Below are 17,086 nucleotides of genomic sequence, written 5' to 3' on the forward strand. Positions count from 1 at the left end.
CAGTCTTTACAATAAAAAGCTGTGTTTGCTTCCCTACTGCAACAGTCCTTATTAGGCACATTGCAGGAGGGGAGAAAGCACGGCTTCTTAAGGCCTCTAGGTGCATGATAGCAATGTAGATATGAACATTCCAGAAACTTTACTTCACAGGTTAAGATCTTCAGGCTATATCTGGTCAAAATAAATCATGTCTTGAGAGCTTGCTGGTTTAAAGGTCAAAGGATTTTTAAACTTGCAGTACTTGGATAGAGAACTACACAGCAGAAGCAAAGAAGGTTGGTTGTCAATCATAAAGACTCAAAGGTGAAATGGTTACACTGTCCTTGCATTCATCTGACAACAAACTACATCTTTAATCAATTGTGACATAGAATAGAGAAAAATCAGCTTTGAACTGCTGTTTGTTTGGAAAGTAAAGGCCTATTTCTATGAACTGATTATGGATTTATAAACCTGAGTTATAATTTTTGCTAGCAATTTAGATTTTTCTTAAGAATGACCATTAATGTTAATGTAACATATTACACAAAATTGCTTTTAAAGTCCAGAAGTACGCTGTACAGTTTTGGTACAGCGTACCTCTGGATTTCACCCTATCATAGATCGGAAAGATGTGGATAAAATGGAAAGAGTGCAGTACAGATTTACAAGGATGTAAATCTAGCGGGCCTGAGTTATAAGACAAGGTTGATCAGGCTCGGTCTTCATTCCATGGAACGTAGGAGAATGAGGGGGATCTTGTGGAAATGTTTGAATTTATGAGGCATAGGTGAGATGGATAATAACAGTCTTTTCCGTAGTCTGGGGAGTCCAAAACTGGGGGCATAGATTTAATGTGAGAAGTGAAAGATTTACAAGGGACCTGAGAGTCAACTTGTTCATGGTGGTGAGTATATGGAATGAGCTGCCAGATGAAATGGTTGAAGCAGGTAGGAAGGGATAATTTAAGAAGCACTTGGATAGGTGCATGGAGGGGAGGGGCCCAGAGAAATATAGGTTGAACATACGAAATAGGTACTAACTAGGTGGCCAGCATGGACATAATGGGCTGAAGGGCCTGTATTCTTGCTGTATTGCTTTATAACTCTATGGCTCCAAATCATTCTGTCATATTTGGGACACTTAGAATATTTTTGACCTTTTTACTAATTTCGAGAAAACCAATGGGCCTTTGATATGCATATTACAAAAAATAATCTTTATTCTATTTACATTTCTGTGAGGACTTTAGGAAATCATTATTTAGTTCTGGAACATATTTAAATCACTGATTTCTTTCTTTAAAACAGGGAAACATAGTACTAATTTCGTCAGCCGATATGATCCTAGGTTTAACAGCTGGATACAACTCCCCCCTATGCAAGAAAGGTAAAATTTTACATTTAATTCTTTAACATAGTGCTAGAGTCTAGAAATTAGATTCATTTGTACCAGTATTTTTCTATGGACAAATTACACGTAAGGCAATAGATGTTGTCTACATGGACTTTAGTAAGGTATTTGATAAGGTCCTGCATGGGAGATTGGTCAAGAAGGCTCAGTCACTTGGCATTCGAAATGAGGTAGTAAATTAGATTAAACATTGGATTTGCAGGAGAAGCCAGAAAGTAGTAGTAGATAGTTGTCTCTCTGACTGGAGTCCTGTGACTAGTGGAGTGCCGCAGGGATCGGTGCTGGGTCCATTGTTGTTTGTCATCTATATCAATTATCTGGATGATAATGTGTTGAACTGGATCAGCAAATTTGTGGATGACACCAAAATTGGGGATGTAGTGAACAGTGAGGAAGGCTATCAAAGCTTGCACTGGGATCTGGACCAGATGGAAAAATGTGCTGAAAAATGGCAGATGAAATTTAATGCAGTCAATGCAAATTGTTGCACTTTGGTGGGACCATCCAGGGTAGGGCACTGAAGAGTTCAGTAGAGCAAAGGGACCTGATAATACAGGTCTATAATTCATTGAAAGTGGTGGCACTGGGAGATGGGGTTGTAAGGAAAGCTTTTGGAACATTGGCCTTCATAAGTCAAACTATTGAGTACAGGAGATGGGATGTTATGTTGAAGTTGTATAAGACATTGGTGAGGCCTAATTTGGAGTATTGTGTGCAGTTACAGTCACGTACCTACAGGAAAGATATACGTAAGATTGAAAGAAGACAGTGAAAGTTTGGAAGGATGTTGCTGGGACTGAAGGACCTGAATTACAAAGAAAGATTGAATAGGCTAGGACTTTATTCCTTGGAATGTAAAAGATTGAGAGGAGGTTGATAGAAGTATACAAAATTATGAGGGGTATGGATAGGTTAAATGTCAGCAGGGTTTTTCCACTGATCGGGTGGGACTACAACTAGAGGTCATCGGTTAAGGGTGAAAGGTGACAAATTTAAAGTGAACATGTGGGGAAACTTTTTCACTCAGAGGGCCATAAGATTGTGGAACAAACTGCAAGCGTAAGTGATGCATGCAAGCTTGATTTCAATGTTTGAGAGAAGTTTGGAGGGGTATATGGATGGTAGGCTATGGTCCCGCTGCAGGTCGATGGGAATAGGCAGTTTAAATGGTTTGTCCTGGACTAGATGGGCCGAAGGGCCTGTTTCTGCACTGTATTTTTCTACAACTTTAACTCTAAATAAATGTAAACCATAGCCAATCCTACCAGTGATTATTTCCAGTAAAATTATGCCTGTCATGAAGCTGCAATGGATACTTCAAGTTCTGGTTGTGTTGCAAGCCTGACATTATTCCCATTATTGCCCAAAGTTGTTCACAGTACTCCCTGAGCAGGGAGTATTCACAAAATGAGAGCTCCGCTGCCGCAAAAAAATTCTTATCATAAGAGCATAAGACATAGGAGCAGAATTAGGCCATTCCGCCCATGGAGTCTACTCCATCATTCCGTCATGGCTGATCCCAGATCCCACTCAATCCCATACACCTGACTTCTCACCATATTCTTTGATGCCCTGACTGATCAGGAAACTATCAACTTCTGCATTAAATATACCAACAGACTTGGCCTCCACCGCAGTCTGGCAGAGCATTCCACAGTGTCACTACCCTATGGCTAAAAAAGTTCTTCCTTTTATCTGTTCTAAAAGGTTGCCCCTCAATTTTGAGGCTGTGCCCTCTAGTTCTGGATAGCCCCACCACAGGAAACATCTTCTCCACATCCACCCTATCTAGTCCTTTCAACATTCATTAGGTTTCAGTGAGATCCCCATACATTCTTCTAAATTCCAGTGAGTTCAGGCCCAAAGTTGCCAAGTGCTCCTCATATGATAACCCCTTCGTTCCCGAAATGATCCTCATGAACCTCCTATGGACTCTCTCCATTGACAACACATCCTTTCTGAGATATGGGGCCCAAACTGTTGAAAATACTCCAAGTGTGGCCTGACTAGTGTCTTATAAAGGCTCAACATTATCTCCTTGCTTTTATATTCTATTTTCCTTGAAATAAATGCTAACATTGCATTTGCCTTCTTTACCACAGACTCAACCTGTAAATTAACCTTCTGGGAGTCTTGCGCGAGGTCTGCTAAATCCCTCTGTACTTCTGAGGTTTGAGCCTTCTCCCTATTTAAATAATAGTCTGCACTATTGTTCCTTTTACCAAAATGTATTATTATACATTTCCCAACAGTGTGTTCTACCTGCCATTTTTTTGCCTATTCTTCCAATTTGTCTAAGTCCTGCTGCAATCACATTGCTTCCTCAGCACTACCTGCCCCTCCACCTAGCTTTGTATCATCTGCAAACTTGGCTACAAAGCCATTAAATCCATTCTCCAAATTACTGATAAACAATGTAAAAAGTAGTGGTCCTAATACTGACCCATAAGGAATATCACTAGTCACTGGCAGCAAACCAGAAAAGGTCCTTTTTATTCCCGCTTGCTGCCTCCTGCCTGTCAGCCATTGTGCTATCCATGCCAGTATCTTTCCTGTAACGCCATAGGATTTTATCTTGTTAAGCAGCCTCATGTGTAGCACCTTATCAAATGCCTTCTGAAAATCCAAGTAAATGACATTCGCCGCCTCTCCTCTGTTTGCTCTGCTTGTTACTTCTTCGAGGAATTCCAACAGATTTGTATGAGGACAGAGCATCTCTCCTCTTTACACCTGTTCCTCTGAGCCCTCAGTACAGTTTTGTAAATCCAGAGGCCTGTTCTTCTTTATGATCAGCTCATTTTCACTCTGCCAGGTCAGATTTTTTTTTTTTGCCTCCTGGTTTAAGAGTTGCAGGTAATTTAGTAAGTTGCTGCTGCTATTGGGCTCTCTGCAGATCAATGCAATTAAATAATCTGGGCTATATACAAAAATCATATTGAAAAATTGAAATGCTACCTCCACTGTAATGGCCAAATTTTAATCACAGATCACAATTCTGTTACCAGGGAAGATATATTTTATCCCAACGAATCGCAGCATGGAGAAGTTAATAGTTTAAAGGACCTAAAATCTACTTAAAGGAGTACCCATCTGATGGACGATAGCAATGGAAATACTTCATTAATCTGCAGCACAAGAACAGGCCATTCATCCCGAATAGTCAATGCTAGCATTTAACAGCTACATAAGCTTCCTTCCTTCACTTAATCCTGTAGGCATGCATATCTAGTTTTTCCTTCAGCATATCCAGTGTACCTCAGATATTTACATTAGCACACTCCCTCTTTTGTTGCTTGCTAGGTAAGACCATAAGGTATAGGAGGAGAATTAAGCCATTCGGCTCATTGACAAACAAGAGAAAATCTGCAGATGCTAGAAATCCAAGCAACACACACAAAATACTGGAGGAACTCAGCAGGCCAAGCAGCATAAATGGACAAAGGTACAGTCAGCATTTCGGCTGAAACCCTTCGGCCGCAGCAGAATTAGGCTATTTGGCTCATTGAATCTGCTCTGCCATTCCAATATGGCTGATTCATTATCCATCTCAATCCCATGCTCCTGCCTTCTCCCTGTAATATAATTGCCCAATTAAACCAATGGGTGGAAATTCCTAAATTGAATTAGTAGCTAATTTATAGTTAAGTCCTCTTGTTTTGGCCTATCACATTAATGAAAACATTTACCATATAGTTACCCTTTCATTGTCTTAAAAACCTTAAAATAGTCATCCTTTCGGATTTTTTTCTCTGAAAAACTGAGTTCCATCTTGTTAAGCTTCCCACATGCTTATTGTGTATCTCTGTGGTGTAGCAAGATAAACTTTTAACACGGGTGACCAAAAATAAAATGGGGCGGCTGGGTGCCATGGTAGCTACGTTTAGTGTGACACCATTACACCTCCAGGCATCAAAGTCCGGAGTTCAATCCCAGCATGCTCTGTAAGGAGTTTGTTCATCCACCTCGAGGAGTGAGTAGGTTTCCGCCAGGTGTTCCAGTTTCTTCTCACGGTCCAAAGACGTACTGCTTAGTAGGTTAATTGGTCATTGTAAATTGTCTGATGAATAGGTTAAGGTTAAGTGAGTGGGTTCTTGGCAGCACAACGTGAAGGGCTGGAATGGTCTACTCCATGATTTATCTATAAATAAAATCAATAAAATCTACCGTCCAATAACTTTGCCAGTCCAACTGTCACAATCGTAAAGCTGAAAGTTCAAAATTCAAAGTAAATTTGTTACCTAAGTTCATATATGTCACTATATGCAACCCTGAGATTTATTTTCTTGCAGGCATACTCAATAAATCCAATAACCATAACAGTATCAATGAAAGACCCCATCAACAGGCAGACAACCAGTGTTCAAAGGCAACCAGCTGTGCAAATACAAAAAAAAAGAAAAAAAGAAATAATAATAATAATAATAATAATAATAAATAAGTTATAAATATCAAGAACATGAGATGAAGAGTCCTTGAAAGTGAGTCCATGGGTTGTGGAGATATTTCAATGATAGGGCAAGTGAAGTTGAGTGAAGTTATCTTTACTAGTTCAGAGCCTGATGGTTGAGGGTAAGAACTGTTTCTGAACCTGGTGGTCCAAGTCCTGAGGCTCCTGTACCATCTTCCTGATGACAGCAGCAAGAAGAGAGCATGTCCTGGTTGGTGGGGGACCCTAACAATGGATGCTGCTTTCCTCCGGCAGCGCTCCATTTAGATGTGCTCAGTGATGGGGAGGGCTTTACCTGTGATTAACTGGGTCATATCTCCAACACCACTTTTTGTTACATTTTCCGTTCAAGGGCATTAGTGTTGCCAAACCAGGCTATGATGCAATCAGTCAATATACTTTCCATCACACGTCTATAGAAGTTTGTCATAGCTTCATGCCAAATCTTTACAAACTCCTAAGGAAGCAGAGGGACTGCTGTTCTTTCTTCATAATTGTACTTACTTGCTGGGCCCAGGACAGGTCCTCTGAAATTATAACACCAAAAAGTTTGAAGTTGTTGGCCCTCTCCACCTCTGATCCTCCGATGAGAAAGGGCTCATGGACCTCTGGTTTCCTCCATCTGACATTGAGTAAGCGGTTATTGTGGCACCACTTACCCAGATTTTCAATCTCCCTCCTATACGCTGATTCATCCCACATTTGATTCAGCCTACAACAGCAAACCTAAATATGGCATTGGAGCAGTGCTTTACTTCACAGTTACGAGTGTGAAGTGAGTACGATGGGGGGCAAAGTACACGGCCTTGTAGTGCACCTGTGCTAATGCAGATTATGGAGGAGATATTTTTGCCAATCTGTACTGACTGGGATCTGCAAGTGAGGAAATCGAGGATCCAATTGCACAAGGAGGTATTGAGGCCAAGGTCTTGAAGCTTATTGATTATTTTTGAGGGGGTGATAGTACTGAATGCCAGGCTGTGGTTGATAAAGTGCATCCTATTGTATGCAATTTCACTGTCCAGAAGTATCAGGGTTGAGTGAAGAGCCAATGAAGTGGCATCTGCTATGGACATGTGCCGGTAGGCAAATTGGAGTGGATCCAAGTCACTTCTCAGGCAGGAGTTGATATGTTTCATCACCAAACTTTCAAAGCACTTTATCACTGTGGATGTAAGTGCTACTGGGTGATAGTCATTGAGACAGGTTTCCACATTCTTTTTAGGCGCTGGTATAATTGAAGCCTGTTTGAAACAGGTAGTTACCTCAGATTGTCAAAAGTGAGAGAATGAAGATTTTGGTGAACACTACAAGGAGTGACTGGCTATTCTGAGAGATGGTCCCTAATCCATCAAATCCCCATTGATGTTTTGGAATATTTAAAATTCTAATTGCATCAATCACTGTACATCCTCTAAACCAGATTACCAGCAATACAGAATTATCAAAACAGTAAATATCAAGTTAATTTTGTTCAGCCAGAAGGAATATAAATTACTCTTTTACTGCACAATATTAATATAAAACATTGACTTCTTGGTTTCCTAACCAATGTTGCGTTGATCTAAATTCTTGTGGACAATTAACGAGTACTCTTAAATGTCATTCAGGTCTTCAGTCTAACAACCCCGTAATAGACATTTAACTGGTCCACTTGTCAGGTTTTTCAAATACATTATCTATGGGTACCACTGCAAACGAGCAGTATGTGAATTTGGCAGCAAAATGTGCAAATTTGTGATGTACTGTCAAAAAGTGGTCTTTGTAATGTTTATTCATGTAAACTCTTCTTGTAATCTAACATCTAATTCGATTACAGGCGAGCCAGCTTCTACGCCTGCCTTCTGGATAAACATCTGTATGTGATTGGTGGAAGGAATGAGACTGGTTATTTATCAAGTGTTGAATGTTACAATCTGGAAACCAATGAGTGGTGCTACCTGTCCTCCCTGCCACAGCCTCTGGCAGCTCATGCTGGTGCAGTGCACAATGGGAAGATTTACATATCAGGTACCTTCATAATATATCACTACAATTATCAATAAAGTAATGTGCTTCCTTCTTAATTGGTGCTTAAATGAAAAGAACTGTATTACAATGTTGATTTGCCTCATTTTATTTTACTTCTTCTGAGAACAAAATTTGTGCAATCTAACATAATCTGTTAAAAAGACGGCTTTGTGTGTCACCAGTGTGGCTTTGCATTTTCAAAGATTGTCTATTTTATATTTAAGTTCTTGTTTTCTTCATATTCATCCTATAAGTAACTTAATTTTACTTTGTTCCTAAAAAAGGCAATTGCAATTACACTTACCCACTACAAAGGCTGAGAAAGTAATTAAAATTAACTTTTTCTTAGAGCCGGTTCCTGATAGCTTGGCTCCATAGTGTAAATCCATGCTTCATCTTGAGAGAATCTCCAATCAGACACACATGTTAGGGATCATTAGTGAATCATGAATGCCTGGAAAAACCTTTTCCCCCAAGCTACACACCCTATGACCTTCAATCCTAACCAAGAAATACCTGATCAGGAAAGCAAACTTCAAGCTTCGGTAAAAGTGAAGCAGTTCCTTCATCTTCCAATAAAGAGAAGATTTAAAGTGAAAAACAAAAAAAAACTGCAATGGCTGAAAAGCTGAAATGAAAGCAGGAAGTGCTGGTAATGCTCAACAGAACTGTTGGAATGCAATTGACCTGAAATGTTAACCCTCATTCTCTCTATATAGATACTTGAATATTCTTCATATTTCTGTTTATTTTTGCACTAAGTATATTGATTTGATGTGACATTCTTAATTCACAAGAATCTCTTCTGCTGTTGTGCTGTGATAGTCACTGTGCTCATCATCGTTCCTCATAAACAACAAGAAGCCTTGTCTGCCTGATTTCTGGTAAGCACTACAACAAACAATATTAAAACATTGGTTACTCCGTGCCTGAATTTACAGCACCAAATTCAAATTCCATCATGGCATTTGTGTAATTTAAATACAATTAATAACCTGAAATTAAAAGAAGGCACATATTAGTGATGATGCTCACAATAGTGATGATAACAACAGAACAATTGGGCTCCTGTAAATACCCATCCATTATGCCCTTTAAGGAAATAAATCTGCCATCCTTATCAACACAGGTTTATATCTGACTCCAGACATATCAATATAATTGAATATAAATGTGATATTGAAATCGTGGAAGAATTGGACTAGAATGGATCTACTGTCATGATGAGGATACACTCAGGTTGGAGGAGCAATACCTTATATTCCATTTGGGTAGCCTCCAAACTGATGGTATGAATATCAAATTCTTGAACTTTCAGTAATGACCCACCCCCATTCACCATTCCTCATTCTTTTTTCCTTCTTTCTCTGTATCTCCCTATCTGCCCATCGTCTCCTTCTGGTGCTCCTCCTTTTCTTTTTGTCCTCTCCTATTAGATTTTCCCTTCTCCAGCTCTGTTTCTCTTTCACCAATCAACTTCCCAGCTCTTTACTTCACCCCTCCCTCTCCCAATTTCACCTATCACCTTGTGTTTCTACCTCCTCTCTGACTTGTCATCTTTTTTCTCTAGTCCTGATGAAAGGTCTCAGCCTGAAATATCAACTATACTCTTTTCTATAATGCTGCCTGGCCTGCAGAGTTCCTCTAGCATTTTGTGTGTGCTGCTTGGATTTCCAGCGTCTGCAGATTTTCTCTTGTTTGTGAATGGATCATCTGGCATCGATCTGAACACTTAATTTGGACATAGAAGAGTGAAGACCAGAGAGCACAGCCTGAGAATAGAGGGACGTCCACTTGGAAAGGAGATGAGAAGGAATTTCTTTAGTCAGAGAGTAGTGAATCTGTGGAATTTGTTGCCACAGGCTGTGGAGGCTGGGTCTTTTAAGGTGGAGTTTGATATGTTATTGATTAATCAGGCATGAAAGGTTACAGGAAGAAGACAGGAGAATGGGGTTGAGAGGGAAAATGGATCAGTCATGATGAAATGCTAGAAAAGACTTGATGGGCCAAATGGCATAATTCTGTTTCTATGTTTTATGGTCTTATGGTCATAGCCTAAACAAAAATTCAACTTAAAAGAACATTTCCATCACCAAGTCTGTTACTGTGTAATAACCATATGTACATAACAGTTACCACTAACCATTTAATCCAGAATCCTGGACAGTTTCTGCAAATTTATCATTTGTTGGTGAATGAGTCAACAGCAGTACTCTGATGATGGTGAGGTATGTTAACAGGGTGAAATAATATTAGACATTTTGGCTCTGCCTTTCAGTAGTATCACTAAATCATATCTTTATGAGCAGTCATCTCTACTGAATATCTGGCTGTATGTAAACCTCAGTTCGGCTAGTGGCTTAATCTAGGGGATGATAGCCCCCCAGCCTGGCCAAACTTAAGAAATCTCATTTGGGTGGATGCTGTGCGATGTTTCCCCTGTTTCAAATCAGTACCACAAAATAACAAACAGTACACAATTAAACGATTGAGCTTTATAATTCTTCATTTGACCATATGGTTAGTAAAGAAACACAAAAATGAAAAGTGCCCATTTTCATGAAACAGTCTAATGTGCAAACGTTGGAGCTCACCGCTCAGTCCGTTTGTTTCCGTCGTCCTTCTCCAAGCATAGCTGACCCTCGGACCCTCACTCCTCAGACCACTCCATCCAGTGGTCTACCAACTCCCTCCATTCGCGTCCTCTCTCTTCATCTCTCCCCGACAAAAGACTGCAAAATCCATGCTCCCAGACACACAAGAAAGGACAACATCCCACTCATTGCTAACATGCCCCGTTATCTCTAGTCATAACCCAAATGTTGCTGCTACAGAGAAACCATTACATTAGCCTTAGCAGTGAAACATTACAGAGAGGCTATTACATTAGCAGTGAAACCTTACAGCGTGTTACATGTAGTAGCTTAGCATTTAGCGCGATGCTATTACAGTTTGGGCATCAGAGTTCAGAGTTCATTTCCGACGACCTCTAAAGGCAAGTTTGTCCATTCCTTCCCCAGTCACTTCAGATTGGCAACAATATCTCCTCAGCACAGGTGCACCACAAGGCTGTGTACTTAGCCCCCTGTTCTACTCACTTAATACTTATGACTGTGAGGGAGGCTAAACACAACTCCAATGCCATATTCAAGTTCGCTGATGGCACTATTGCCGAGAGTGGTGACAAATCAGCATTTAGGAGGGAGGTTGAAAATCTGGTTGAGTAGTGCCACAACAACAACCTCTCACTCAATGTCAGCGAGACCCAGGAGCTGATATTGACTTTAGGAGGATGAAGCCAGTGGTCCATGAGCTAGTCCTCATTTGGGGATCAGTGGTGGAACTTTACATTCCTCAGTGTTATAATTTCAGAGTATCTGTGCTGGGTCCAGCATGTGAATACCATTACAAAGAAAGTACTGCAATGTTTCTACTTTCTTATAAGTTTACGAAGATTCGACATATCATCTAAAACTTTTGGCAAACTTCTATAGATGTGTGGTGGAGAGTATACTGACTGGCTGCATCACAGCCTGGTATAGAAACACCAATGCCCTTGTACGAAAAAGCCTACAAAAAATAGTGGATATGGGTAAAAGCCCACCTCACCATTAAACACATCTACAAGGAGAACTGTTGTAGGAAAGTAGCATGCATCATCAAGGACTCCACTGTCCAGGCCAGGCTCTCTTCTCACTGCTGCTATCAGAAAGAAGATACAGTAGCCTCAGGACCCACACCACCAGGTTCAGGAACAGTCAGAGAGATAATTTCACTCAACTTTACTCACTCCATCACTGAACTATTCCCACTGAACTGAACTCAGATTGAAGCACTATTCATCTCAACTTCTCTATGTTTATTGCTTATTTATTTATTATTAGTATTATTATTTCTTTTTCCTCTTTCTCTTTGCATTTGCACGGATTGTTTTTTTTAGTTGGTTGTCCACCCTGATGGGTGTGGTCTTTCATTGATTCTATTGTGTTTCTTGTTCTTACTATGATTACCACAATAAAATGAATCTCAGGCTTGTATATGGTGACATATATGTACATTGATAATACATTTACTTTGAGCTTTTGAACTTTGATTTTGATGCCTTAAATATTTCTACCATTCCAGTTCAAAGGAATTTGGAGTAATCAAGAGAGCACAACCAATAGTGAATTTCTGTATTACAAATTTCATAAGCAAGGTTACAGTACAAACAAGCTGAATTGCAAGAAATATTTTTAGTATGGGCTGAACTAGAATAGCTCATTCATCCAGTAAAATAAATTTATTTTAAATCAATTAATAACACACCAAATGACAAGAAATTCAATCAAACAGTAAAACATATGACACAAAGGGAAAAATAAAATGGGGAAGAATACGGAAGTTGGATATCTGAAATAAAACACAAGGTGGTGAAAATACACAGCAAACCAGGCAGCAGCTATGGAAAGACAAATGTAATTAACATTTCAAATCTTTAAATCTATTGCATGAGTGGTTACAGGACAGCTTAGTGTGAGGTTGTATGAGGCTGATGTTCTAAAATGCTCAACATGTTATAAATTATTTGTCTTAGAATCAGCAACTTCTGAAGTTATACAGTAGGAGATGTGTTGGGTGAGGCAGAGTTGTAGAAAAAAAACAGTGGGAATCAGGAAGGAATGTAGACAGGAGCTGAATCATAGCATCATATCGCATGGAAATAGACCATGCAGCATTGAAAAGGACACTTGGCCCACCATGTACACACCAACCAGTGAATACCCATTTGAGTTAACCCTATCTTCTAGCATTTGGCTCATAGTCTTCTATGCCTGGCTGATTCAAGTGCTTATCTAGACTCTTTTTAAATGGCACCCGCTTGCATAACTCTCTCAGGCAGAGCATTTCAGGTACTCACCTTAATCTGTGTCAACAAGGTCCCTCCAAGACATCTTCTGAATCTCTAAACCCTTACCCTGATTCTATGTCCTTGAGTTTTTTTCTACTCCTGCTAAGGGAAAGTCTACCTTACCCACACCCGTCATTATTTTACTTTCCTCTCTTTCATCCGCTCTCTCTTGGCCACTTCTCCAAGTAAAGTAGACGCAGATGGCACGGTGCAAGGACAGGATTTCAGGGTTGAAAAGGGCTGGAGTTGAGATTGGGAGGGAGTGATTGGGGAGTAGATTTAACTGGGAAGGAGTTGGTAGTGGGAGGTGATTAGAGCAAGGTAGAAGAAGTACTTAAAAATTAAGGAAAGTGGGTTCAGAAGTAGTTGATGAGATTAATTAACATAGAGGATATGAAAGGGTCATCAAAAAGCTGCTGAAGACTTCAGAATCATATTATTGGGGAAGAAAATTTGGTGTGTCGATGCAAGAAATCTCTGAGCACCCCAACATCTAGTTTGTTAAGACCCGTCAGGATCTTACATGTTTCAGTCAAATCACCACTCAGTCTTTTAAACTCCAACAGATAGAAGCAAACATCTCTGACATTTCCTTCACAGACAGCTAACATATTCCATGTGGTAGCCTAATAAATACTTGCTGAACTGCTTTCAACAAAGGAGACCAGTGCTATCCAAAGCACTCTAGATGTGGTCTCACCAACACCTATTATATCTAAAGCATAATCTCCCTATTTTTGAACTCAATTCTCCAGTCAATAAACAATAACATTCTGCTATCTTTCCTCCTTATTTGCCAGAAGAGCTTCGCAGATTTTTCGTGAATCATAAACTAAAACATCCTCTGCATCTCAGATCTCTGCAATCTCTTATAATTTAGATAATGTGCCTTTTCTTATTTTTCCTGCCAAATGAAGAGTTTCACATTTTCGTGTTTTACACTCCATTTCCCATATCCTCAAGCACTCAATTAACCCTTTGTTTTGCTTCCCTATAGCTTCTTGAAAACTTACTTTCTTACTTGCTCTTTAGTCAACAGCATATTTCACAACCATACACTTGGCTCTTCACTCATTTGTTATTTCGCTTTTCAGCATCCGCTCACTTCTCTTGCCGACTAGAAAAATAGCCATTCATGACAACCCTTGGTTTCCTGTTCATCAGCTAAACTTCTCTCCTTACCATAAGCCCATAAGACATAGCAGCAGAATTAGACCATTCAGCCCATCAAACCTGATCTTCCATTCCATTGTAGCTGATTTTCCTTCTGACTGCCATTCTCACACCTCTCTGTAACCCTTAACTCCCTTACAAATCAAGAATCTGTCAGTCTCTGCCTTAAATGACTGCCTGCAGCCAATTCCACACATTAGCCACCCTGCGGCTGAAGTTTCCTTTCATCTACAACACTCCTTCAATGAACTCCAATAAATTAATCAAACAAAGTTTCCCTTTCATTATCTGATTTGATATTGTCATCTTGAAGGAAATGGAGCCAAAAGCTACATGGTTTAGGAAGGAACTCTAGAGCTTTGAGCATTAGTAATAACTGTCAGTGGAGCAGTTTAAATCTGAGAACGGTTGATTTCTAGAAGATAAGATATAGATTAATGTTGCAGCTACTCAAATGTTAACTACTGCATTTTGTGGGAGAACACTGTTGGAAAGAGGCAAAATACCTCACTGTCAGCAGGGATGAAAATCAGAGTTCTCATATACTGGGCAAACCAATGTTTTGAATGTTATAGTAAATTGCATTCCCTTTTGCCTGGGCAACAGTAAATGAGCAACTCAGACTTGGCACTGCAAAAAGAAACCCATCAATCACAAAAAATCATGCAATCGTACATTTGTTAGAGTGCAGCAGGAGGCCTTCAGCCTTGCTGGCATGTTACAAGGGCAACCCAGTTGGAATCATTCCCTGGCTCTTTTGCAATTGATTTTGTTTCCAGTATTTAGTTGGAAAAAAGGGGGATTAACAGAAATTGTTAGAATAGGAAATCAAATCAAAATTCTGAAATTATAGAGCAGCTCAAGGAACAACAATTAAAAGAAAGACAATTTTTGAATGACTTTGTTAAAAATCACTATGCATATTCAATTAAAACATAAAATGCAATCAAAGCTTCGTGAATGTGCCAAAGAAGAACTGGGTTCACAAAATGGGCTCAAAACCCTGCTAGCAATCTACTCTGATCAAGGATTCTAAACCAGATACTAATGACCTTCTGCTTCTTGACATTGATATGACCCTCCCATATTACATACTACTATACAGTGTAATTAGGACTGTAATGTGCTCAGCAGGAGGATGTGATTCTGAACGAAATAATCAACTGTCGGCCAGACCACTATTTTCTCAGCTAAAAATAGATATCCTGCAACTAAAAACTATTCATTTATACCATACATTGTCCAGTGGTCAATAATAACCAAGCAAGGCATTATTAGCCATAGTAAGACAGACCTCACCCCATTGAGATCATTTGTCACTCACAGGCGCACTTGGCTATTGTGCTTAGCAGGGGACTTGAATAGTCTGCCAATAGGCTGCAGCTGTGTTTGATTGATTTATTTATTTAGAGATGCATTATGGAACTGTATGAGCTGCTCCACCCACCAAACCACCTAGTTAACCCTTGCCTAATCAGAGGACAATTTACACTGATTATTTAACCTACTAACCAGTATGTCTTTGGAACAAGGGAGGAAACTGGAGCACCCGGAGGAAACCCATATGCTCACTGGAAGGACATACAAAATTCTTACAGAAGACATCGGAGTTGAACTCTGAGCTTCAACCTGTAATAGGGTTGCCATGCCACTGTGGTTAATATGAAACCCAAGCAACACTCACAACAAGCTGGAGGAACTCAGCAGGTCAGGCAGCATCCGTGGAAAAGATCGGTCGACGTTTCAGGCCAGAACCCTTCGTCAGGATGACCTGCTGAGTTCCTCCAGCTTGCTGTGAGTGTTGCTTTGGGCCCAGCCTGCAAAAATGTGAATATGAAACCCAAAACTTCCCAGTGGCATCTAAATGAAACACACACCAAACATAGTTTTGCCCTCCCAAAAATGGTTGTGGCTATGTAATATAATTGGAGACACAAGGGAGGCTGCAGGCGGTGGAATATGGAGACAAAAACAAACTGATGGAACCTAGCAACTTAAGCAACATGAGTGGAAGAGAAGGGAAAATCAATGTTTTGGGAAGAGATCTTGTACCAGATCCAGCAGCAGGGTCTTGATCTGAAATATTAACTATCCCTCTGCCTCCATAAATGCTGTTTGACCCATTGAGTTTTCCAGCAATTTGTTCTGTGACATGATAATTGCTTTAACTGTGCAATTTTGTGTGGCGGTAAAATACTACCCCACTTTACTTAAGACAATATAGAATCAATATATGACTTAGTGCTTTGTTAAAGAATGAAGGAGTAATGGAGACAGTGTGGAAACAACATGCAATTAAATGTTTTACAGAATGAAATAGCTGCAAAGAAAATTCTGCAAGTATTAGCATTAAGGGCAAAGAGAAAAAGGAAAATCATTTTAATGGGTGTTTTTTTCATCTATTTTTATCATTTATACTTTATCTTCTATACTTACTCCTACAAGAACGTTATCGTTTTATTGCACAAGAACCAGCACAAGTACATCTGACCACAAGTGTAATGAAAAGCATTGCTGAACCATCACAGCAACATAGCATTAGAAACACAACATTTCAGCCAGGCCTTTGGCTTCCATGATTTTACTTTAGATGCATTAATAAAAGACTTTGGGATCTACTTTTATACTGCCCTTTATTTTGTGTTTGAACTATCTCCTTGTCCCTCATTTCCTTTTACAGTTCTTCTCAGTACTTTTGTGTTTGGAATTTGGTTTTTCTCTGAACTATGAACCCAAAGTACCCACAGTACAATTTTCCCAACTTATAACAGGATTTCTGAAGTTCCCAAGTCTCTACTATGAGTTCGTGCATCTTTCTCCTGTTTGCCTAGAACTAGTTGGTTAGTTTGTTCATTAGAGGTTTATCATCATTGCTGAGGACAATGAGATTACAGTGCTTCTCCATTCAGGGCAAACCAGCACTCTGGCAATTCAATTACTAAAAACACAATGACTAACTTTAAAACAATGTCTGAGTTAGTTAGAGTGACAGCTAAGTTACAACTGAATTAAAAACAAACAACTCTAAAATGGGGCATTGTTCAGTTACACAGCAGCCCTAGGGAAAATTCTGTTTTTCATTCTGGATAACCATGCAGAGATGTTTTTGTATGTCCTGCTGGATGGTCCAAGATTGTACAGGTGATCTACTGCATGACAGTATGGTACACTAG

At 39.7% G+C, this 17,086-nt stretch overlaps 1 protein-coding gene across 2 annotated transcripts in view; it reads left to right on the forward strand.

The window, feature by feature from the left end:
• The window catches only part of klhl14 (kelch-like family member 14), a 163,949-nt gene that overhangs the window by 122,276 nt on the left and 24,587 nt on the right, over nt 1-17,086 (forward strand). For both annotated transcript variants that reach the window (XM_072260051.1, XM_072260119.1), the window contains exons 5-6: nt 1,290-1,368; nt 7,659-7,849. In XM_072260051.1, the coding sequence (XP_072116152.1) occupies nt 1,290-1,368; nt 7,659-7,849 (270 nt within the window). The remainder of the gene's footprint in view (nt 1-1,289; nt 1,369-7,658; nt 7,850-17,086) is intronic.

The sequence above is a fragment of the Mobula birostris genome, chromosome 1, assembly GCF_030028105.1.
Source record: "Mobula birostris isolate sMobBir1 chromosome 1, sMobBir1.hap1, whole genome shotgun sequence".
Classification (NCBI taxonomy): domain Eukaryota; kingdom Metazoa; phylum Chordata; class Chondrichthyes; order Myliobatiformes; family Myliobatidae; genus Mobula; species Mobula birostris.